We start from the raw sequence: 23,977 nt of genomic DNA, 5'->3' as shown, positions 1-23,977 counted from the left end.
AATATAGTCAAGTGCCGCTAGCTGTTACGGTCCTCGCATCTAGCATGTCGTTCCCTTCTGCACATTAGCCTTACTTTCCCGAAGAGAGCCTCAAAGGGGTCGCTATAGCAGGTGAACTCATTTGTAAGCCACTGCATCGAGTATCACATGCGTCATTTATTGGCATCTTTTTACCACTTCCAGCACAAGTGGTGTCATGAATATCAAAACATTTTTGATTGTTTTCATAATAAGCTTAATATAATGTAAAAATTTCGTTAAAACAACGTTTATATGCAAAATTAAAATAAAGCTTATAATACAACACATTTGCTAATAAATGAATTATAATAACATTTACACTCAACCCTACAACGTTTACTTTGACTGTTATACTAATACTTTATATCATGCAAGCATTTTGCAATTTACATTACATTTTTATAAATTAATTTCATCTTCGGTGCTACATGGATGGCTTCGCATCTAGCGCTGAAAGATTGTTTTGCTGTTGCAGACGAGTTGCTGTCATGTTAGCCTTGAAGAAGCTTCGATGTAGTCACTGCTCATTCAGTTTTTTTTTTTTTTTTTATAATTCGGATTAAAATGGACAAAAGTAGCTATTATGCCGCAATGTATGTCATATGCTTGTCGAACGTTTGCTGAGCGACAGGGTTTTTTATATAAAGACTCCGTTCACGTGTGTAACGACATGCCGCTGCAGCATCTACCTTCTGTGTTCTTTCATTTCTGTGTTACTCACCACGAAACCCGCGAACGACAGTGCAAAACCAGGCAAAAGCCACTCGCCGCCGCTGAAGCAGACACGGAGCAAACAGTGAGCATGTCGCACCCCTTGCGGCGGCGGAGAGCGTAACTCAAGGAGAAACGTTCCCATTGCTCTTGCGGCGATTGAGGAGGCCGTAAGAAAGAGCGCGCGCTCTCCTTCGAGACCAGCTGTGGAAAAGACTAGCAGCAAACGTAACGCTTGCTGGTGGACTTCATGAACAACTAGTCTGACCTAATGCGTTTACCTATTTTGACTTGATAGATCCGAATGTCGAGTCTACCACTTTGAGGCGCTCTAGCAGCGATACTCCCTATCTTGTACTTATCTATTTTATTTATTTAGAATAGACTTCGAAGCCTCCAGATATGGGGTACTACATGATCCTTTTTGATCCTATGTCTGGGCTGACAAATTCCCGAGCACATGGATATTTCGTCTGCCAAAAAGGCGTCTTCAGACAACAATACTCTGCCTTGACAAGCTTGGCGCCAGTGCCGCTCCGTGCTTTTTGCCTACCGTGGGATCGCAGACGACTGCAGCACGACAGGTATACAGGGGTAGAAGCAGGCTCGGGCATTTTGGAGCAGCTTTGGAATATAGATAGGTGGCATTGAAGGGCAGCATTTCCATCCTACAGCTTTTTTTACTTCACTGCCTCCTGCCAATAGTTCATCATTCTTTGCTTGAGCAATGCTGGAGCTCATTTTTAATATTTTGGCGATTGACCCCATGTGCCTTTCCAACACTCTTGAGAAGCTTCCTAGTGATTGACAGCTATGGAATATCAACCCATAACGCTTCAAGTATGGTTTTGTCTGTAGTAGGCCTAGCAAGCTTGTCACTGACAAAGATGCTCGATGACAAAGCGGCTCGATGGTGAAGTACTTGCTTGTTTTCACAGCAGAACCGTTAGAATAACTCCCGCACTTTTTTCAGTCGTACAAGTTTCCTTCCTAATGGCTCACAGTAGTTTGCGCTACCTGCTTCGCTTGCTGATCTCACTTCCCTCCACCGGCAATTCAAAAGGCTGAGAGGAGGTGCTACATCACATGCACAGTGCATTTTTTTTTTTGCAATTATCTCCAATCGCCGGTGGTTCATACAAAATTTACTTAAAACAAATATTTGTTATGTTTCATGCTTCCTTCCCTTACAAAAATTTCATTTGTATTAAGCCCAGTGCAAGATGCATTACTATATTATTGTCCCTGGTGCTGTAACATTGTTTCCATGTTCTGCTAAATTTGATGGCAGAGGCACCCAGTTTGGAGCAATATTGCATACAGGAGCAGGATGGAGCAGGGAAAGCAGTTTGTAGCAGAATGGAGCAATTGGAGAAGCAAGAGAAGTTAATGCAGAAACAAAGCACCCAGTCCAACCGCCTCCCTTTCCAGAGTCACCCATACATCTACCCTTGACCATTTTGGCACCAAACAGGGTGGGCCATAGCACCTTCTGATGCTGATCCTCATTATGTTACCAAGTTCACAGAATGCAAAGCTCACACAGATCTCGAAACATCTACCAGTTCTGTCTTTGGGGACAGATGAGCCCACATCACGCTTCTCCTTCTCTTTGGGACGACATTCCCTCACTGTGCAATGCCAAAGAGACTGACAAAACTGAGTTACCAGAGATCCCTTTCAAAAGGCCCAGCTAATCACGTCCAGTGAATATGCACGCGAGTGGGCATAGTTGGCAGAATCCGACTGTGATGCTGTCATTACTCCTTCCCCCTTGCACAACTTGCAGATTGACTAAAGCATCGTAAAGATGACACACTTGTTATTTCAGAACAATTCCTGTCACTGCAGCTTAATTTCATGGTTACTTCTAGTGTTCCTCTAAAAAGGCCTCTGTGGGTTCTCAAACAGCGTGTTTGAACCAAAACATTTGCCATGATTTAGAGCACCTGCTATTCCAAGTCCAATAAAACGGAATACCCTCAATTCACATGCCTGGATTACATATTCCTCGGGAAATGAGACTTCACTGATTACATACTGTGAATGCTCTCACCTACACCCCATACCAGGAAGAGCAGCGAATATGAAGACAGCATAAAGAGAGAATGCTGGGTGTCGTGCACTATCTATCCCAACAATATACCATTCTGGGGTAACAATGAAAAATTTGTCCAACATATTGGATGATGGCACCACTGGCGCAGCAACCTTGGATGACATGGTGCTGTAAGAAGCCATTTCTCAGCTACTTTTCGAGACCTGTGCCATTTATTTTATTTTATTTATTTACAAAATACTGCGGACACTGAGTCCAAGCAGGGTGGGTGAACAAGTCAATCAAGGTACAAAGGAAAACGCAACACTTCAAAAAAAAAGACAACACAGTATAGCAGCAATTGGTTAAAACTCAAGGGACAATGGATTAACTAGCTGATTCCAATCTGTTATTGTGCGTGGAAAGAACGAAAATTTGTAAGTGTCTGTTCTAGCGAATATAGGGGTTAGGGGACTGGGATGGTGTTGACGAGTTTGTCTGGTTGTTGCCGGCGTTAAGTATGATGATGGATCCAAACCGAGTTTGTTATGTAATAACTGATAAATAAACTTTAATCTAAGCTTTCTTCTTCGATGTTCAAGTAGTTCAATTTTATTTGTCTCCATTAAAGTGGTTAGGGAGTCAGACCTTGCATATTTATTAAAAATAAACCTGACAGCTCTTCTATGTATTCTTTCCAGATTTTTTACGTTAGATTTAGTATACGGGTCCCATACTATGCATGCATATTCGAGTTTAGGTCTAATTAATGAAGAATAACAAAGTAGCTTAATGTTACAAGGAGCATTTTTTAGTTTATGTCTTAAGCAGCACAATTTTCTAAATGCAGCAGAGCAGATATTGTTTATGTGCAAGTTCCACGATAGATTGCTACTTACGGTTACTCCTAGGTATTTGTAGTTGGATACTTGTTGAAGAGGGAGAGAGCCTAATTTATATGTGTAGCTATGACGTATGGTTTTTCGGGTTATCGGCATATAAACACTTTTATCAGCATTCAGAATCCTGTCCCATCGGTCGCACCATTCGAAAACGTTGTTCAAGGCACTGTCCAGGTCACATTGATCTTCCCTATTTGTAACTTCTCTGTATAGAATACAATCGTCAGCAAACAATCGAATTTGCACTGGTGGGTTAACAACTTCAACAATATCATTGACATACAAAAGGAAAAGCAGAGGGCCCAGAACGCTTCCTTGGGGAACACCGGATGAAACTGGGAGAGAGCCCGAACGTTGTCCCCCCACTTCAGTAGACAGTGTAGTCAAAGTTGAACCATTTTTGCGTGGATTTCACAATCCCTTACCTAAGCAAGTATAAACGGTGCCTGCAAAGCAGTGCAATTTATCATGCCACCTGGTGTGAGAGTGAAATGCTCCCCTGGTCCTCCTCACCGTTTGGTTCTGGTACCCTGGTGGCAGTGTGACATTGCCCGACTCCACAAGACTCTCCAGCTCCTCCTCACTGAGGAACGATGTGGACGGGGGTGCCGCCGGTGTTGTTGTGGACACATTGCTTGCCGCTGCCACTGTGGACACTGTCTCATTGGAGGGCAGAGGAGAGGCTTCGGCCGGCACACTGTTGGCTGCTTGCTCCTGTTGTGGCGCCAGCTGCGAGACATTTGCATTGGAGGGCACGGCAGCAGCGGCTGCAGCAGGGGCCTCCGAGTGCTTGGACTGCTCAGTTGTTTTCACAAGGGGTGGCTTGGTGGGCACCTTCTTCAGGTCGGGCGTAGGCTTCTTGGTTACCTCACTGACTCCGGAACCTCGCCTGGAGCGGTGGAGTGGCACGACGTCTTCTCTGGACAGCGGTGCCGCCAGACCATCAGCCACGTCATACTGCACAGCTGTGGAAAGGGCACCCAAAATGAACTTCAAAGGAAAGTGCAACGTATTTGTGTAGTCAGCCTGCCCGATTCTGACACCGAGATGAGCGTAAAGGCTAGACGAAGTACACTGGAAGGCCAGGTATATGAGAGCCCAAGCTGAGAAAAGCTAGGGCTCAAGGTTGGCAAAACTGGGAAAAAGGAAGGGGGGGGGGGGGGGTAAATAAAAATAATAAAAATAAATAAATAAAAAGGTTCTTGGTTTTCTCCCAATCTCATATGATGAAACCCTCCACATAATGTTTAGTAGTTCAGATGTGTTCAGCATATTTAGTACAGCCTGGTTTGCCTGACCATGTGATGAACAGACACACCTCATTTCTTTAGAGCTAGGCTCGCTCACACTTCAGCTGCAAAAAGTAACACAGAGTAAAACTGTGAACAATTCTGAGCTTGTCCTTGAACCACAGTGAGGCAGAGACAAAAATGTACAGTATCCATAAGTTTCCAGAACGTGGAGAATAATAAAACTGCAAGTTTATTTGCTTTCCAAAGGCTCTACAAAGCCCTGAGGGACGGATTATTTATAGGTCACACAGGGAAGTGCTTACCACACCATTCACGTCCGGGCTGTATGTTTGGATTTTCGAGAAACTTTTTGTTGAAGTTTTGCATTCTGTAAACTTTCCTGGGCGCCTGTACCCAGCGTGTCACTATGGCAGCCATTCTCAGCTCTTCCTACCCCATGTGAGGCACCCCAGTCACCAGGGTGACTATGCTTGAAGGCCTGTTTTGCTTCTGGTGCAGACTCATACAATAGATACATGAGGTTGTTTGGGCCACATAAACGACACACCAACCCCTGTCAGGGGATGCGTTTGAAAGACCCCGATCTAGGATATGCACAAGTATTCACTCAAATCAGTTCTCTGTGCCATGACATCTGTTCTGCAGAAGCTGCATCAGCCAAACTTCTCAAAAGCTGTCTCCGCGGACAAACAAAAAAGTCATCGATTCAAACTGTTTGAGATGTCTTCCACAGGCTGCACGTCTTCAAATTGTTATTCACAGCACTCAGTGATGGTAGCCCTGTGATACCTACAACAGTGATGTCCCAAGGCATTTGGTATGCCACTGATACCCTGCACAGTGATGTGGTTGAGTGAGATGGACTGTCATCATAAGTAGCTTATCAAAAGTCATTCAGAAAAGATCACGTAGGAGGTCCACGCAGAAAACTCACAAGCATATCTAGAGTAAAAACTGCACTGGGTATGACGACATGGCTAAAATCAAACTGGCCAAAAACTGAAGTAAATAAGTGTATTGCGGTGACTTTAAAGATCAGTTTTTGTTATATTTAACCCACTATTCTAAAAATAAAAGAAGACAAAAATCTGAACTTTTTCCCACTTTCATCTACCCAAAGATACAGAGCTAGTGAGCTAGGACGGTATGTGATAGGCTTCTGCCTGTAATCACAAAAAAAAAAAAAGTTATGGGTTAACTCATTATGATCATCAGCCGGACTATACCCACTGCAAGGTGAAGGCCTCTCCCATGCTCCTCTAAACAACCCGGTCCTGTGCTAGCTGCATCCACTTGACCCCTGTGAACTTCTTAACCTCATCCGCCCACCTAACTTTGTGCAGCCCTCTGCTACGCTTTCCTTCCATTGGAATACAATTTGTTACCTTAACTGAGTTAACTAAAAATGGTAAATATTTGCTACAATATTATAGCTCTAGATTAGCGAAAACACAGAATAGTGAAGAACATAATACTGTTACAATAAAATAGTAAAGGGGTGTTTATTTACAATGCAGATGGGTGTAGAACAAGTTGAGACCTACTAGCTCCAAACACCACCGCCTCTTTTTTCTCTTCTCTTCCTTCTCTTCTGCCACTCTGCCACCCAATACCTCAGCGTCGCCAGTAGCATTACATTTCCCCATTCTGTTAGCAATTATCGCCCAATCTCGCTCACTAGTACAGTTTCGAAGTTGCTTGAACATATCATATCTAAACACCTGCTCAACTACCTCGACCAGCATGATATCCTTTATTATCGCCAGCATGGCTTCCGAAAGGGACTATCCACAACTACCCAACTGACAGAAAAAGTTTATGACCTCGCAGAAGCAATAAATTCACGTGGTCAAACAGACATTATATACCTTGACTTTGCGAAAGCATTTGATAAAGTTTCACACCAAAAATTGTTATATAAGGTTAATGCGGTCTTTAAAAATCACACTCACACAGTGGTTTTCCGCGTATATATCCTCTCGTGAACAGTATGTATTTGTTAGAGGTTGTGAATCTAGCACTCTTCCTGTTGCTTCTGGTGTGCCGCAGGGTACCGTTTTAGGCTCACTCCTCTTTCTCATCTTCATTAATGATTTGCAAAGTAGCACTGATGTTCCAATAAGACTGTTTGCTGACGACTGCGTGATGTACAGTAGCGTAAATACGATTGATGATCAGATTAAATTAAATTTAAACCTACAAAGAATAGTTAATTGGTGTAACGACTGGCAGATGGAGTTAAACTTAAAAAAGTCTGTGTTCATGTCAGTAACTAGGAAAAAGAATGTTCTTAATTTCAACTATCAAATAAATGGTTACATGCTCGAAAGAGTTGATCAGTATAAATACCTAGGCTTAACTTTTACATCAGACCTACGATGGAATACTCACATTGAAAATGTCATCTCCAAAGCTTTTAAAACACTATGGTACCTGCGGCACACAATGCACAGTGCTACCCCGGATGTAAAGTGGCTGGCTTACAAAACCCTAGTCAGACCAATTATTGAATATGCCAAAGTAGTATGGGATCCTCACACAGCAACTAACATTCACAAGCTAGATAGGATTCAGCGGCTCGCTGCAAGGTTTATATATAATAAATACCGCCGTAACCATTCTTCAACAGACCTCTGCCAACAAGCCCAACTACCAATGTTAGAAAGCAGAACCAGGTATGAAAGACTAAAAACTCTTTACCTCATTATCAATAATTATCTAAAAATTAATAAATCAGACTACTTTGAGATCAAAACTAATGAGACATCAAGGCATCGTCATAGTAGGTTCATTCCATTGCCGGCTATAAAAAATAATTGCTTCAAATTTAGTTATTTCCCGTGAACTTGTAAGGACTGGAATTCTCTTCCAGATTCTGCTGTTCGATCATCATCATTATCTGAATTTGTACGCCATTTAGAAAATTTCATCTATGGCACTACCACAGGGTGATGAGGTTCTATTGCTGTTGTGTAGGATGGCTGTTGTTCCGATTTCTGTGTAATTCATTTTTGTTTTGTTTGTGTGTGCATTCAGAGACAATTTTTGATTGACTATTGATTTTCATCGTGTTCTATATTGCTCATTTTTCGTTTTGTATTTTTCACTCCTGTTACAGCCCCTTTATGGTGGCTGACAGTATTAATAAATGAAATGAAATGAAGCCCTCTGGGCGTGCTCATAAGTCGTGCGAGGTTGATACAGCTTTAAATGGGCGACATGGCACAGTTCAGTTTTCGCAGACCAACGACCCGATGCGGTCAGGCGGGCTATTTCATTAGTTAAATCACTTATCCATTTGGTTACCACATATAGCCCGCCATAGTGAGCCAAGAGTTTTTGACGTAGGCCGCAGCGCCAAATTGGACACCAAAGCCGGACGAAATCACCTATAGAGTATGTGACATGCCGGTGACTGGCATCATATCGTGCTTTGGAGCACGATATGATGCCATTCTCTGAGCTTCTTCGGCAGGGCAGAGGGCCTCAGCCAGGCAGGGATCTTCACAGCTTGAGAAGGGCAGGATGGTATCCAGGGAGTAGAGTGGTGGCGTGGCATACAAAAAGAATGGGTTGTACCCAATCGTCTCATGCGTGGCGGTATTAAACGCATATGTAATGAATGGGAGTCTGGTGTCCCAGTTCTTGTGCCCTGCAGCCACATACATGGCTAGCATGTTAGTAAGCGTGCTATTAACGTGCTCAGTCAAGCCATTTGTCTGGGGATGGTATGGCGTCAAGTGTCGAAAGTTACGGCTCACAAACGCATAAGCTCTTGAACAACATCAGCGATGAATTGACGGCCTCGATCTGTGATGATAATTCGTGGCATCCCATGTCGTAAGATTACTGAGTGCAGCAGGAAAAGCAACATTTGATGCGGCGTAGCAGATGGAATAGCGGCGGTTTCACAGTAATGTGTGAGGTCATCATCATCATCATCAGTCTGACTATACCCACTGCAGGACGAAGGCCTCTCCTATATTTCTCCAATTAACCTGCTTCCGTGCTAGCTGCATCCACTTGACCCCTGCAGACTTCTTAACCTCATCCGCCCACCTAACTTTCTGCCGCTCCCTGCTACGCTTTCCTTCCCTTGGAATCCAGTTTGTTACCCTAAGCGACCATCGGTTACCCTTTCCTCGCACTACATGTCCTGCCCATGCCCATTTCTTTTTCTTGATTTCCACTAGAATGTCAGTAACTTGAGTAATTTCTCTGACCCACTCTGCACGCTTCCTATCTCTTAATGTTACCCCTACCATTTTTCGTTCCATAGCCCTCTGCGTTGTCCTCAACTTAAGTAGAACCCTCTTGGTTAGCCTCCACATTTCAGCTTCATAGGTGAGTACAGGTAACATGCAATTGATGTATACTTTCTTCTTGAGTGATACCGGTAAGCTGCTTGTCATAATCTGCGAGTGCTTGCCAAATGCGCTCCAGCCCAATCTTATTCTTGTTATTTCCTTTTCACGGTCCGGATCTGCGGTTACTACCTGTCCTAAGTAGACATATTTGCCTAGTACTTCGCTACCTATCGTAAACTGCTATTCCTTCCCGAGGCTGTTGAACTTTACCTCAGTCTTCTGCATATTGATTTTCAAGCCTACCTTTCTACTTTTCCTGTCTAGGTCACCAATCATTCTTTACACTTTATCTCCTGAGTTACTTAGCAAGGCAATGTCATCAGCAAATCACAGATTACTGAGGTATCCTCCGTCTACCCTTATCCCTAACTGCTCCCATTGAATACTTCCTCTAAGCAAGCTGTGAATAGTACTGGGGAGATTGTGTCTCCTTGCCTAACACCATTTTTTTATGGGAATTTTGTAGTTTCTTTATGCAGAACTATGGTTGCTGTGCAGCCACTATATATATCTTCCAGCATTTTCACGTATGGCTCGTCTACCCCTTGATTTCGCAATGCCTGCATCACCGCCGAGGTTTCTACTGAGTCAAATGCTTTTTTGTAATCAATGAATGCTGTGTATAAGGGCTGGTTATATTCCGAACATTTTTCTATCACCTGGTTGATGGTATGGATATGATCGATAGTAGAGTACCGTTTCCGAAACCCTGCTTGATCCTTTGCTTGATTGCAGTCTAAGGTTGTCCTGATTCTATTAGCGATTACCATAGTAAATACCTTATACGTAACAGACAGTAAGCTGAGTGGTCTGTAATTTTTAAAGTCCTTAGCGTCCCCTTTCTTATGAATGAGAATGTTTGCGTTCTTTCATGGTTCCGGTAGCGTCAATAACCAGGCACTGCGTATTTCCAGTTTTTCTAGCACGATATCCCCGCCGTCTTTCAACAAATCTATAGTTATCTGATCGTCTCCAGCTGCTTTCCTCCTTTTCATAGTTTCTATTGCTTTCTTAACCTTGTCCTCCGTCACTGGTGGAATGTCTGACTGTTTTTCCCTACCGCCAATCTCGTTACAGTCCTGACTACTTTGGCTACTGTAGTGATCAGTATAGAACTCCTCGGCTACTTTGACTATCTTGTCCATATTCGTGATGGCGTTGCCCGCCTTGTCCCTTAGCGCATACATCTGATTTTTGCCTATGCCTAATTTCTTCACCGCTTTAAGGCTTCGCCCCTTCTTTACAGCACACTCAATTTTCTCCATGTTATACTTCCTTATATCGACCATTTTGCACCTATTGATTAGCTTTGATATCTCTGTCAATTCTATCTGGTCTGTTGGATTGAAAACTGTCATACTCTGGCATTTTTTAATCTTTCGTCTCCTTAGACAGCTTACCAGTATCCTCTCTAACTATCCTACCGCCTATTTCTACAGCACACTCAGTAATGATATCTCTGAAATTATTGTTTATTGCTTTCAGGGTAATGTCGCAATCCTCGGTTAGAGCTGGATATCTATTCTGTAGCGATATTCTGAACTCTTCTGCCCTGCCGCACACCGCTAATTCATTGATGGATTTCTTTCCTACCAATCTATTGTGTTCCTTCTTCAGATTTAGACTCATTCGGGACCTCACCATCCTGTGGTCACTGCATCGCACTTTCCCGATTGCCTCTACATCTTGCATAATGGCGGGGGTTGAACACAGTACGAAGTCAATTTTATTTTTAGTCTCCCAGTTAGAACTTTTCCATGTCCATTTCCGGTTCTTCCGTTTGCTGAAGAAGGCATTCATGATTCTTAAGTTATTGCGCTCTGCAAACTCAACTATTAACTCTACCTTGCTATTCCTAGAACCAATCACCTACTGCCTGGTCTCCTGCCTGATTTTTCCCTACCTTGGCATTGAAGTCGCCCATTAGTACAGTATACTGCGTCTTTACTTTTTGCATTGCCAATTTTACATCTTCGTAGAAGCTTTCAACTGCCTGGTCATCATAACTACATGTAGATGCATAGGCCTGTACAACCTTCAGTTTATACTGCTTATTAAGCCTAATGACGATGCCTGCCACCCTCTCATTAATACTATAGAATTCATCTATATTATCCGCTATATACTTATTGACGAGGAAACCTACTCCTAGTTCTCGCCTCTCCGGTAAACCTTGATTACACAGTACATGCCCATCCTTCAGTACAGTGTATGCCTCATTCAGCCTCCTAACCTCACTAAGCCCTATGACATCCCATTTCATACCCTCTAGTTCCTCTAACAGCACTGCCAAACTAGCTTCACTAGCTAGGGTTCTAATGTTAAACGTTTCCAGGGTCAGTTTCCTAATGGCGGCCTGTCCAGCGAAGCCAGGAATTCTTAGCACCCCCTGCTGCATTACAGGTCTGACTGCTGCTGTGGTCAGTTGTTCCGCAGCCGCTGGTGACTGAGGGATGGGGTTTTATAGGACTAATGATGGGAGGTTGCAGCGAATTACTGCACCAGGGTGGCCAACTCCTGTTCTGGTGAGGGAGTGCGTTGCCGGAGGTGTTCACCGGCATCAGGTCGCACCCCAAACCTGTTTATGCAATTCCATCGAACAAGGATTTTTTTATCTGGTGGAGAATTGCGCGGCACCAGGATTCGAACCCTGGTCCTCTCGCATACGAGGCAGATGTTCTGCTGCTATGGCGTCGCTGCATCCAGTCCACACAGAATACAATCAAGCGATTTACATCCAAGTATTTCAGAAATGAACCTACAAGGTCAATGCCTTTTGATCGAACGAAGCTGTCGGAGTATTCACAGGGTGTAGCAAGCCAGACAAAGCTGTGGTGGACGTTTGCGACGTTGACATTCCTCGCAACTGGCAAATTACTGTTCAATCGTCGAGCGCATTCTGGGCCAGTAAAATCCTTCTTGAGCATGGTGGAGTGTTCAAACCAATCCCAGATGCCCAGCAGACGGATCATTGTGCATAACACGCAATATCTCAGTGCAAAGCACCTTGGGAATCACCAGTCGGTATCGCTGATAGACAGGGGAGTAACTCTTTTTCCATAGAAGGCCATCACTCACACAAAAACGACTTGTAGCTCCACTGACTGGGGTGGCGGCAAAGAGGGGGTGCAGACTCGTCCCTTTGCTGTTCTGTTTTGAGAACTTTTGGGTCGGAGAACGCCGATTCGAGGACCGATACATAAATGTCAAAACCGTCGATGTCGGATTCGGTCTTGGCCGCTGGCATCTTAAAAAGACAATCTGCATCTGCATGACACCTCCCGCTTTTGTAAACCACAGCGAAGCCATGTTCCTGTAACCGGAGGGCCCAGCGTGCGAGGCAACCCCATGGGTCTTGAAGGTCGTTCAGCCAACAGAGTGAATGATGGTCGGTTACGACAGTGAAAGGCTGTTCGTACAAATATGAACAGCCAGGCATTCCTGTTCGGTGACTGTATAATTTTGCTCTGGCTTGCTCAGGGTACAACTTGCGTACACGATAGTATGCTCTCGTTCATCATGCCGTTGAACAAGGATTGCACTGCGGCCGATTTCACTAGCGTCCGTGTGAACTTGTGTTGATAAAGCAGGACCTAAGTGACGGATAATGGATTTCGATATTAAAAGAAACTTCAGTTGACGGAATGACACGTCGCACTCTGATGTCCAGTCAAAAGTGGAGTTTTTGTAGAGAAGGCACGTCAACATCAGCAAAGTGACATACTCGCTGTAACGAACACGGATATAGCGAATTATCGGATAAAACAAACTAAAATCATTGTTTGTTTGGTCTATGGTTTATTTCTATGGGAATTCTTTCTGAATAACAATACAAAAATTTCAAAATTTGGCACTAGATCAGTTATAACGAAGTAGTTCTTTTGCATTAACGTGGCAAAAAATGCGTAAAGTTGCCGGAAATACATCAAGAAACGAAAGTTTTCAATCGATCGAATTGGCCGCTGCAGAAGTATGTTTAAATCACCCGTGCCTTCACGTGCCGTGTCATTTAACGGCAGCAACAAAAACTACTACAGTCTTATGGCCTCCGAGATCACAACCCTGCGCGCGGTGATCTCGGAGGTCATGAACGGCCATGGCCGGACTCAAGCAGCGTTGCCGAAGTGTGTTTAAATCGTCCGTGTGTTTTCGTGTTGCGCCATCTAGTAGTGGCAACAAATACTAGCACCAATAGCCTATGACCTCCGAGATCAAACAGCCTCTGAGATGACCTCTGAGATCACAACTTTGCGCACGGTGATCTCAGAGGTCATGAACGGCCATGGCCGGACTTGAGCGTTGCTAACACCACTGCTGATCGGGTTTGAGAATGCAACAGCTGACAGGCATGTGAGTGGCATGTCATCACCATTGCCTCGTCATGGAGTGAGCCCTTGCCATCCCTCAGTGACCGACCCGCGCTACACTCTTTAAGTTCATTTTCTCCATCGTGCGAATTGTGTGCGGAGGCAACATCCCTTCTTAGTTTTCATTTTTGCTCTTCAACACGGATTGAAAAGAGAGATTTCATGTTTACACCAAGCTTTTAATTAAAGAATCATGCATTTTCGCACCTTTGTGTTGTTCATAGTAGTGCACATTCTGTTTCGTTTTATTAGCAAGCTTATAGGTTTTTGGGCCTGCACTTCTATGAAAAATATTTAATATAACAAACAAATTTTTGCGGCCCGTACTACTTCATTATAACGAGGTTCGACTGTATAAAGCGCCTTAAATACAAACACAATCCTAAACAACTGCAGAGTTCCTTCACTGTCTGCGGGGGTTTAAAGGACTCAACAGTTGCAGTTTTCTGGGGATCTGGCATAACACCATCTTTATTGACAAGATGTCCTGGCACCAGCGCTTGTCGCACTCCAAAGTGGCACTTTTTCGAGTTCAGAATCAGGGTGGTGATGTCCAACAGTCCAAGACACGGGCTAGACGGTCACTGGGCTCTTGGAAGGATTTCCTAAATATGACGACGTCGTCAAGATAGCAAAGGCAAATGTCCCATTTTAAGCCATGCAGAACTATCGTTCAAATGTGGCAGGCACATTGCACAGCCCAAAATGGCATACCATTAAACTAAAAAAGACCATCTTTTCATTATCTGCAGAGACCACTCGAATTTGCCAGTAGCCAGATCTGAGGTTGAGACAAGAGAAATGGGACGTACCAGAGAGGCAGTCGAGGGCGTCATCTGCGCAAGGAAGAGGATAGACAACCTTTTTCGTAACAGAAAACAGATGCTGATAATACACAAAAAATCTCCATGAACAGTCTTTCTTGCGCAAGAGAATGACAGGAGCTGACCAAGGGCTGGATGAATACTGTATCACCTTCTTGCATAGCACCTCCTCCACTTGCTTATGAATGACTGCACTCAGATGGGGACATGCGATATGGATTTTGATGGATGGGAAGAGCCGAACCAGCATCGATGGTATGATGGGTCCATACTTAGGTGAGAGGGATAGAATATCCACAAGAGTACAGTGTTGAGGCGAGCTCAGATCGGCACTGATCATGTAGAAGAGTGAAGATTCATCAGTGGCCAAAGGTACGGGGGCAGTTGTAGCATCTGTGACCAAAGCAATGACGTGGGACGCATCGGGTCCACATGAGGCAAGCTTCAACCCATTTGGTAAAACTGCAGGCTCGAACAAAGGGTTCACTGTCCACAAAGAGGCCCTACCATGATGCATGGAGATCTACAGTGAGGAATAATAACATTTTTCTTGAGGCATGCTGAGTGAATTGGGTACACCACTGCCTGAAATGTGGTTTGGTCAACAAGCGGAGCGGACACTAGGAAGAACATGGCAGACAAGGGTGGAACTACTGTGCATACTTGCCAACCTAGAAACACGAAAATTCAGGAGACCACCATGGTAGCGGAACAAGGAGAAGGGGGGCTTTTTTTGTTAGTTTAGCAATTCGGAAATTATTGAGGCTGACAACATTGGAAAGAGGTGAGAGTGGTGGCCCACTAATTTATTTTGAAATGACCTCTCTGTTGCTGCACCGTAAGAAACTCTTCCAAGTACCGTATTTAAACGATTGTAAGCCGACCCCTTTTTTAGAATTCAAAAATCAGAAATGGGAGGGTCGACTTATAATCAAAACCAAAGCGTGGCACCCTTAATGAGAGCATGATAAAGACTAAATCAGGGAGGATACGGCAAATTTATTTGCTCTACAGCTTGAAGTGCTCAATTAAGTTACTGTGCGTGCTTCTCAGGGAGAATTTTCTTTTCTAACTTTTACTGCGCAGCATGAACTGCACCTGTGGGAGTGCCGATCGTTTACGAACGAACCACTTCTTCAATCATGGCGACGCTCGCTTTCTGCACGTCAGTCTCGTCAGGTCACGTGACATGGCATTGAGTTTGCGCAAGGTCGCGCAAATTAACGCCGTGCCACTAGGTCGTTCTACAATGCAGTTAAAAATGGGTGGTGAACCTAGCCGGCAGCAATCCACATTTTAGATCTGTTGTGCACAGTGCGACTCGTGCGCTAGTGAATGCTGTGGCTCATTCTAGCGCCTTCAGTTTGTGACCGCTTTTGGGCCCTCCACAGTGCTTGCAGGCTAGCCAAACCGATACTTGATAACTAAGCAGACTACATTTCGAAACCAGTGCTTTTATCTTCAAGCATCACGAGGGAGCGTGGAAAAGACTGTGCCATTGCAGCTCCGGTTGCTGCTTTCATGTGTGTTTCGCAAGACGTCTTGTTGCATATCCTGCTGGCAGTGCCTTGTGCCGCAGATAACAGAGTGCCGACATCACTCTTCCAGTAAAGAGGCCACTATTTCACAACAGCATTCAGTAAGCTTCTTTGCCACACGATATTAGACATTTCTGACAAATGCCATTGTTATCTAAAAACCTTTAAACACTACTACTGATGCATGTACATAGTATCAATGGCAGGAGTCATGAATGACTCTCCTCCTTATTTATTGTTTATTAGTCATTGCGGGACTAGTAAATTGAGCTGAGTAAGAACAAAATTTCTTTGCAATAGCCCCCGTTTGTGTTTGTAGCTATGTTTTGCGGAACAAATTGTGTCTTTAGTACAACTACCTGCACTGTTATTCAAAATCATTCAATTTGTAACTACTTTAGCGTGAAATAACTATTTCACATGGTCAAAACCCAACCAAGAATGTTCTAGCTTGCATCCATCGAGCTCAGGCGAAAAAAGCTTGTTAGAGCAGAGCAGTTCAGAACCCAGGAATTTCTTGTGGGAAGTGAATATAAAACATTATAGCAGTTGCCGCAACCGATCACCACACGTGTTAAACTACAACACATTAACGCGCTGTGAATTGAATGTAGTCATCTACCTGAAGTTCAACTTTTGCACACATCCTACTTGGTTCAACTACTTTAAAGCCCTACCATTTTTCACAATTACTAATCTTGCTCATCTTGCAAAACGAAAATTTGATATTCTCACACCCGTATTTCTGAGTAAATCAATAAATCAGATTAAGACAATGATGCCATTTCAAGTTGTAAGATGGACACAAAATCAGAAATTTTTAACGACAACTGCACTCCTGCACCAGCAAATGGGCTGGTTCACATTCTGCACAGGACACTTGTGAGCAGGATAGACATGCTCAATTCTCAGCATTGCAAGGGCAATTTGAATTTCACGGAATTCAGTTTTCCCGCTCTTTCAAAATCAGTTCAGTGAGATGCAGTAGTTCGTTCTGGTCTGTAATGCTACTGGGCTAATCCTGGTTACTCTCTTAAGAGACAGCCATAACTGCACCTTGACAAAGGATGAGAGCTGACTTGGACACACATGCCGAGCTCCTACTTGCTGCATTATCTGCATGCTGGTCTCCCTCCTGCAATCTCCACACGGCCAGCAACCAAGCCAAAAGTTACATCTGATGCCTCAGGCTTGGACTCCAGAGTTTCAGAGAACAGTTAACGCGCAATGTCATTTACGCTTGACAGAGCATCCATTGCGGCCATCACAAGACTACGGTTGTTGCTGAATATTACATTTTTTTTATGTCGTATTTGCGTGCTGCACCACAAGAATTCCTCTTCAAACTTCAGAAATGTACACAGAGGCATCGGTATGAAGTTTCATTCTAGTCAGGCCACTGCTGTTACCGAGCTTATGGTAGTGGACCCATCTGCACAATTCCCAGTGTAGTATAGGGGCCTTAATTGTCCAAAGAATACCCAGCCTGTTTACTGCAGGATTTAAAAACATCCAAACAGGTGTCTTTCAATACTTTGTGCAATTTACTTTGTTTCTTTATCCTGCTATTGTTAAGTCGCGGGGTTCAGATTTCTATTCTCAAGGGGCAATCATCTACAGAGAGGAGCAAACACCTCTTTCAGATCAGCATACCCAGGCAGTGTATGAAGTGAAGTCTACAAACACTTTGTGCGCAGGCTTTGAGATGGGAGTTTAGAAAGCATCGGAAGCAAACAGCTGTAGCATTTAGAAAAAGATAAAGTCTGCCGTCTTTTGCAGCCACCCCAGATGCCGGTGTAGCGTCTCTCTGGGGCTGCCATTTAAACAGCCTTGGCAATCACAGCTCTTGAGAATTCAGTTCAGACATCCAAATCACAAGGACTAGATGCTGCTCGTCAAGGATGCCTTCTCTAAACAAGGTGCTCAGCAGACTGGAATTCATCCTGTGCGAGTATGACAGACATGTCGAACCAAAGGAGACACTACCAGACACCTCTGATGAACTGATACTGTTGAAGTCTGAATAGAGTGCTTTGAATTCATAGAAAGCACCCTTCTACACCCAAGAGGCCAATGCCTTCAATGCAACCTGGCTTAAGGCACTCCTTGATTGCTGCTTTGAAGAGCCGTTTGTGATGTTCAAACAAAGACCAGCGGAAAATAATCGAGCACTACTGCAGCTCTTCACACCTCTCACCTGTGCTGGTGCAAGTCTTACTGAGTGCTCTTCATGTCGACATGCACTACCTGAGGTACCCAGAAGACTTCTTTCCCACAACTAAAGAACAACTTTTATGAAAAAGATGCACACCTCCAGTGACTGCCAGTCCCAAACAAGTATGCAGCGGACATATTTAGTAAGCTTAACCCTTTGACTGTTTTTGCCGTACGGTTATTGCGGCCGCATTCTGCCCTGAGGTGTTTTTGCCGTTCGAGTACTACGCTGAGCGAGTTAAAAAATTCAGCACTGGGGGTGATTTTTTTTTTTTTTTTTTGCGGGAATATTCGACAGTCAAAGGGTTAATAAAGAAAAGACACATGACTGCTCAGCCCCTGAAAGCTACTGGTATTTTATGGCACTTAGTATAAACTCTCAATCACAAGCATGTGTTGGATCAATAATACTATGCATATGAGTGCTAAGATATGAATGAGGCTAAGATATGAATGCTGTCTTTTTTTTCCACTGAGGCTGCATGAAAAAAATTGGACTCAGGTGGTTGGAGAGTACGGGAGATCTGTTTGAGGCTCTACTGTCCATTACTCTGCCTGACAAGATTTAGTCTACTGAATGCAATACGGCTTCGCCAGTTGCAAAGAATGCAACGTAGCATGCTGCTTACTCACTGTGCAGACAAATCATAGCAGCCAACCCTGATGCCTAAAAATTCTAGACGCCATAATGCACCAACTACCGTGCAATGACAATGACTGATACCGCTGTCACACAGGCATTTTGAAGGCCCTCGAACCGACTGTCTATCGACTCGAAGGCCTTCAAATGCTGCCACACAGCGATGGCCGTTGAGTCAATAGTTTATCGAGTGAACGGAACAGCTCAGAACTCTATTGAGATCTCGAAGGCCTTCAAACGTTGCGCAAGATTGCTGGTGTTGACCCGAGAAGTGCCATGCATTCACGATACAAAAACATGAACAAGCGTTATTTTATATCCTTAATTTATGAGTAAAATATTAATGTGCATAATAATTTAAACACAGCATCGCTCTTGTTTGAGGCATATTTTTATCGTACTCTCTATCACTGTAATCTGCACCGCTGAGAAAACAGACACAATGAAAAGCACAGCCATATGAACGTCGTGTAAAAAAAAAAAGCACAATGTTGTCCTTTAATAACAACTAAACTCTGGCAGTTACTAAAAAAAAGGTAACAATTATATTTTATTTTGCATTGATAAAAAAATTTTCGTTCTTTAAGCAAAGTCGAAAGCAATGGTAGTAGTGCCACAAAAGTTGGACGCCAAACACCAGAACTACTTTATCAGCCTTCGAATTTTGCCGTGTAGCAGTGACACAACTCCTTCGAGTTCAATCGCGATTGAAAATCTCGAAGGCTATACGGACTCAATCGCCATTGAAAATGACCGTGTGACAAGGGTATGAGAGGCGCACAATAAGCACAATCCACCACTTCGGAGTTGCTCACTGTCTGAATGCAAATGAGATGTGCATTGGCTGTAACTTAACAGTGCTCTTGCTTTTCTGCTGCACCTGTGTAGGTCGTTTATGCATCGTAAAAGCTTTGATGCAATATCTCATGCAGGCATACTAATATCTCACAAATATGCAGCCTCTGTCTACTCGGCTGCGCTTCGTTTTGATGGAAACAAAACAAAGTGGCATCTGTGTGCTGTGCGATGTCAAGGCACATCAAAAAATTCTCAGGTGGTTGAAATTACTCCGGAGCCCTCCACTATGGCATTCCTCGCTTTCTTTCTGCTTTAACTCCCACCTTCCCTTACAGCGCAGTTCAGGTGTCCACAGAATAAGTGTGACATACTAAGCCTTTCGTTACTTGTGAACCAATTATTATATTGTAGACTCATATCAAATCCAAGAAATACTGTTGCACTTAAATGGCTGAACCGTATTCTACATGAAAGAACACTGAACAGGGTAGAGGGGGGAGCCTCAGTTCGTAAGCCGAGCCAACGTTTTGATGAGTGGACTTGGCTTCATCTGCGCACTAAGACGAAGACAAGTCCCCTTGTTGAAACGTTGGCTCGAAGAATTGAGGCTCCCCCCCCCCTACCCTTGTTCACTGTTTTTTCATATCGTGTAGCCGTCTTCTTTCTCTCGTTCTACCCTGGATCCTGAACTTGAAGGTGCACCCACGCGATATCCTGCCCGCTGCTCTTTGCCCCCAGTAGCTGCACCAAAGGAGCTGAAGAAGACCCATGGAAACAGCAATGAGTGAAGTGCTGTTAAAGCCACACCAGCCACGAATCTGGCCCAGCGTGGCAGCTGTACACAGCAACATGTTTTAATATCTTGCACTGAATCACTATTCCGTTGAATGACACTGACTGGAACAACTCCCAAAATATGGTCACTATGTCGCGCTCGTCTCTTTTCACAAACTGCTATTAGTGTTATTAGTGCTATTAGTGTTAATCGTGGCTTGGTGCAATGCTTATAGTGCCAAAAAAGCAAGCTTTGCTGGCACATCATAAGGTTCAGCGGTACAACTCACGCCTTCTGTTAATCTTGAAAGCATAAGCAGCGGAATCCTCAATGGCTTCCACTGTTTATGCTTCTATGGAATGGCAATGGCGGTTGTACATGGTCGCAATCTAGTATGTGCAGTAGTGGGCTACATGGTTATCATGCCTCATTCAGCAAAGCAAGCTCAATGAAATATTTCCCTGCATGATTGCCAGTCATGTAGTCAACAATACAAAAGTGAGAAGACAGTTTGGCTCTGCCAACCAACATAGTATCATGCAAAAGCATCCAAACTCAAACTCAACTGTCCAGCCCTATTTAACGACTTTCTGACCTAATTCCGGGGCTGGGCCATCCAAATATCGTTTGGCTCTGCCAACCAACACAGTATCATGCAAAAGCATCCAAACTCAACTGTCCAGCCCTATTTAACGACTTTCTGACCTAATTCCGGGGCTGGGCCATCCAAATATCGCGGGTGGGCTAAGCATGCTTTGGAGACATTCCATTCTTCAACTGTCTCTTACTTCTAACAAAATGCATAGCAGTGTGCTTGGATCCATTCCATACGGATGGAAACTGATGGAAAGCGGACTGTTTACTACTACGACTTTATATAATAGCCATTGCTGGCCATACTTCCCATTCAAACACAAAAGTCTCATTGAGCAGACACCGAAAGAATTTAAGCAAGACTGCAGCAAAATTGTGGCAGAATGCCCTCTGGCAGATTGCCTGTTCATTACTAACGAGCAACTGTATACTGTCATGCCTCATCAACGGATTATTGCAAACACTGCACGCACAGTGCAAGTCGAAGGCTCCGCTTGTGCTATCCACATCCGAAGAAAGAAAAGGCGCACACTTAACGTCTGGCGCCCCTTACTGCCCAGATAAGAGTGTCGCGGTCAGTCGCGTGCGCGTCCAACACTACCACCAACTACAGTAGTATAACGCAGACCGTGTCTACACTCGAATGACGCAATGTCGACTCGCTGCTGTATAGCCGACATCGCGTGTCTCAAAACGGCGCGAGGCTCGAGATGCATGCAACTGAGAAGCGGGAAGAGGATGCCACTGTCCAGGCACGTGAGACGCGCCAACGAGACTCAATTAAACGCGCTGATAGCACCAGAAAAAGGAGAGACCGCGAAGCTAGACTTTTTTTCCCCTTCTATTCGCGGCGAAGCCACCCAAATGAGACACGAATTCGCGACAAAGGAAAAGGAGGGCACCGTCCAGCAGCCGCGTAGAGGAAAAGGCTGCTTCGTGCACAACGCGCAGGTAGCCGCGCCTCGAAAAGAAGCCCCGACGCCCTCGCACGCCCGTCGTGCACACACGGCAAGGTCGTCCTTGTCGGCCGAAATCGACAACAGTCATCGGCGTCCGTTCGCCAGCCCGCTTTCGGGCGCCTACAACAGAGCGCAACGCTAGCATGCTACCGCGCCACTCTGGGCAGGCAAACAGCTGTTGACAAAAGGGAGCGTCCCGCTCGGCGCAGTCGTTCACCGCGTCGTCGAAGGCCAACCACCGAACCGCGACTTGCCCGCGCCATCAGAATCGACTTCGAGGTCGAAAACTCGAGCGGACGACGACGTTCGCGGCAGCGGCGAGTTCAGCAGGAAGATCGCAGTCAACCACACGGCGCTTACTCGATCGATCTCCGATTACAGCACAAGCACGGAGCAGCTCGCAAAAAATAAAATGCAGAAAGAAAAGAGAATGAACACGAGACTCCAGCGCGTTTCATACGAATCTTGTGACACCAATACGGAAATGACACTGCTACAGGAAACGGCCTTTCCGGTCTCGATCTAGTTAGTGCGCCAACCGTAGCATATAAGCAACTATGGTGGATATCTAGAGCTGCAGTACAACTAATCAGGTTCTGTGCCAGAATATAGAGCATTCAACGTATTCGTCAAGCGCACAGAAATTTGAGCGACTGTTTTTCACAGCTATCCGTTCGCACGCAGAGGTTTCCGAGTAGTCGGAAAGTTCTCCGATGGGGATCCGCGTCGCCACGTCTGGCCGCTGGTTGCTAGGCAAAGTATTACGTTACAGTCTACACTTCACTTACCGTTAGTTTCCACGCCGAGGAACACGCAAAGACACAAAGTCACAACGACGATACCAATGGAAGGGAATACACAACACATTCGCGACGCCATCTTCACCAAGTTGACTCGAGCGCCGACTGAACACAGTGCGCAGGTAGAGCGCGAACAGCGAGCAAGCGCAAAAGTGAGCCTTGGCGTTTCTTCGCAAGATGGCAGCGTGGTGCTGGAGATGTTGATGACAATTACATGCCGCAATGTACTTTGAGTGTTTTTTGACTGCTGAACACTACATTAGCGCCGGTTTGTAGAAAGCAGCGTCACAAGCCACGCGACATCCATATTCGTAATAAAGAACGTACGCAGCACTGACATAATGCTGTCGTTTTTTATTATCCCTGTTGCTTATCCGTAGCCTCAGAGATGCGCTACTTCTCGGAGATCGCTTCAACAAGATGTTTGCAGCAAGAATGACTAAGGCACACGCGCTCACACGCTTGGACGCGATATGCTGTCATTCTGACTGTGCGTTGCGTTATGTTCGAGATAGATTGGAGCGCTTGAACGTAACCTTTAGTTTCTTCCTCTATTACGTGCGACAGCCACTGGGTGTTGCCCAGAGTGTATTCTCTAGCAGAGAAACGAAAAGTAATGTCTTTTTGGGTAGTTTATTTCCGCATACAGTTTCTCACTAGTTAGAAACTATACAGTTTTTCAGTCACGTGCTGAACAGCACAGCGTTTATACCTGTGAAACTGGATGAAGCGACTCAACCACGGTGGACTTAACTGTTCCAAAGCCTCTCGAAGGAAAATCACTGCCACTGCCAACAACTTTCCCCCTCGTTTTCATTCTACATTCCAGAGCAAAACAGCGCAAACTTCACAACGGACAGAGAAGGACAGACGAGAAACATGCGCTACATTCTACATTCTACATTCTACATCCCTCGATGCATGGTGGCGCCGCCGGTTGCGTACCTACCGTAGCAGACGACGTCTGAAATGCTATGGGAGGAAGAGCCCAGAAAAATATTGTTCGCGTTTTGCGCAGCGGTTTTCCAAGCATGATTTTTTACGGTTTGTGAATGTTCATGAGATTGTGTATAGTAAAGACTGCGAAAAAAAAAAGAAATACAGGAAAACGAGCCTTTTCTTATAGAATAAAACACTTGTACACTTAGAGTGCGCGTCGTTAAAGCCGTGCCTCGA

At 44.6% G+C, this 23,977-nt stretch overlaps 1 protein-coding gene across 2 annotated transcripts in view; it reads right to left on the bottom strand.

Annotated features, from left to right (window-relative positions):
* Window positions 1-22,956, bottom strand: part of l(1)G0289 (plexin domain containing lethal (1) G0289) — a 77,149-nt gene extending 54,193 nt beyond the window's left edge. For both annotated transcript variants that reach the window (XM_084595623.1, XM_084595624.1), the window contains exons 1-2: window positions 22,790-22,956; window positions 4,186-4,637 (exon numbers count right to left, since the gene is read on the bottom strand). In XM_084595623.1, coding sequence (XP_084451749.1) covers window positions 4,186-4,637; window positions 22,790-22,880 — 543 coding nt within the window. In that variant the 5' untranslated portion in view covers window positions 22,881-22,956. The remainder of the gene's footprint in view (window positions 1-4,185; window positions 4,638-22,789) is intronic.
* Window positions 22,957-23,977: the final 1,021 nt, after the last annotated feature.

Source organism: Amblyomma maculatum, chromosome 2 (assembly GCF_055883805.1).
Source record: "Amblyomma maculatum isolate TAMU_Amacu chromosome 2, ASM5588380v1, whole genome shotgun sequence".
NCBI lineage: Eukaryota > Metazoa > Arthropoda > Arachnida > Ixodida > Ixodidae > Amblyomma > Amblyomma maculatum.
This window is presented reverse-complemented; position numbering and strand designations above follow the sequence as displayed.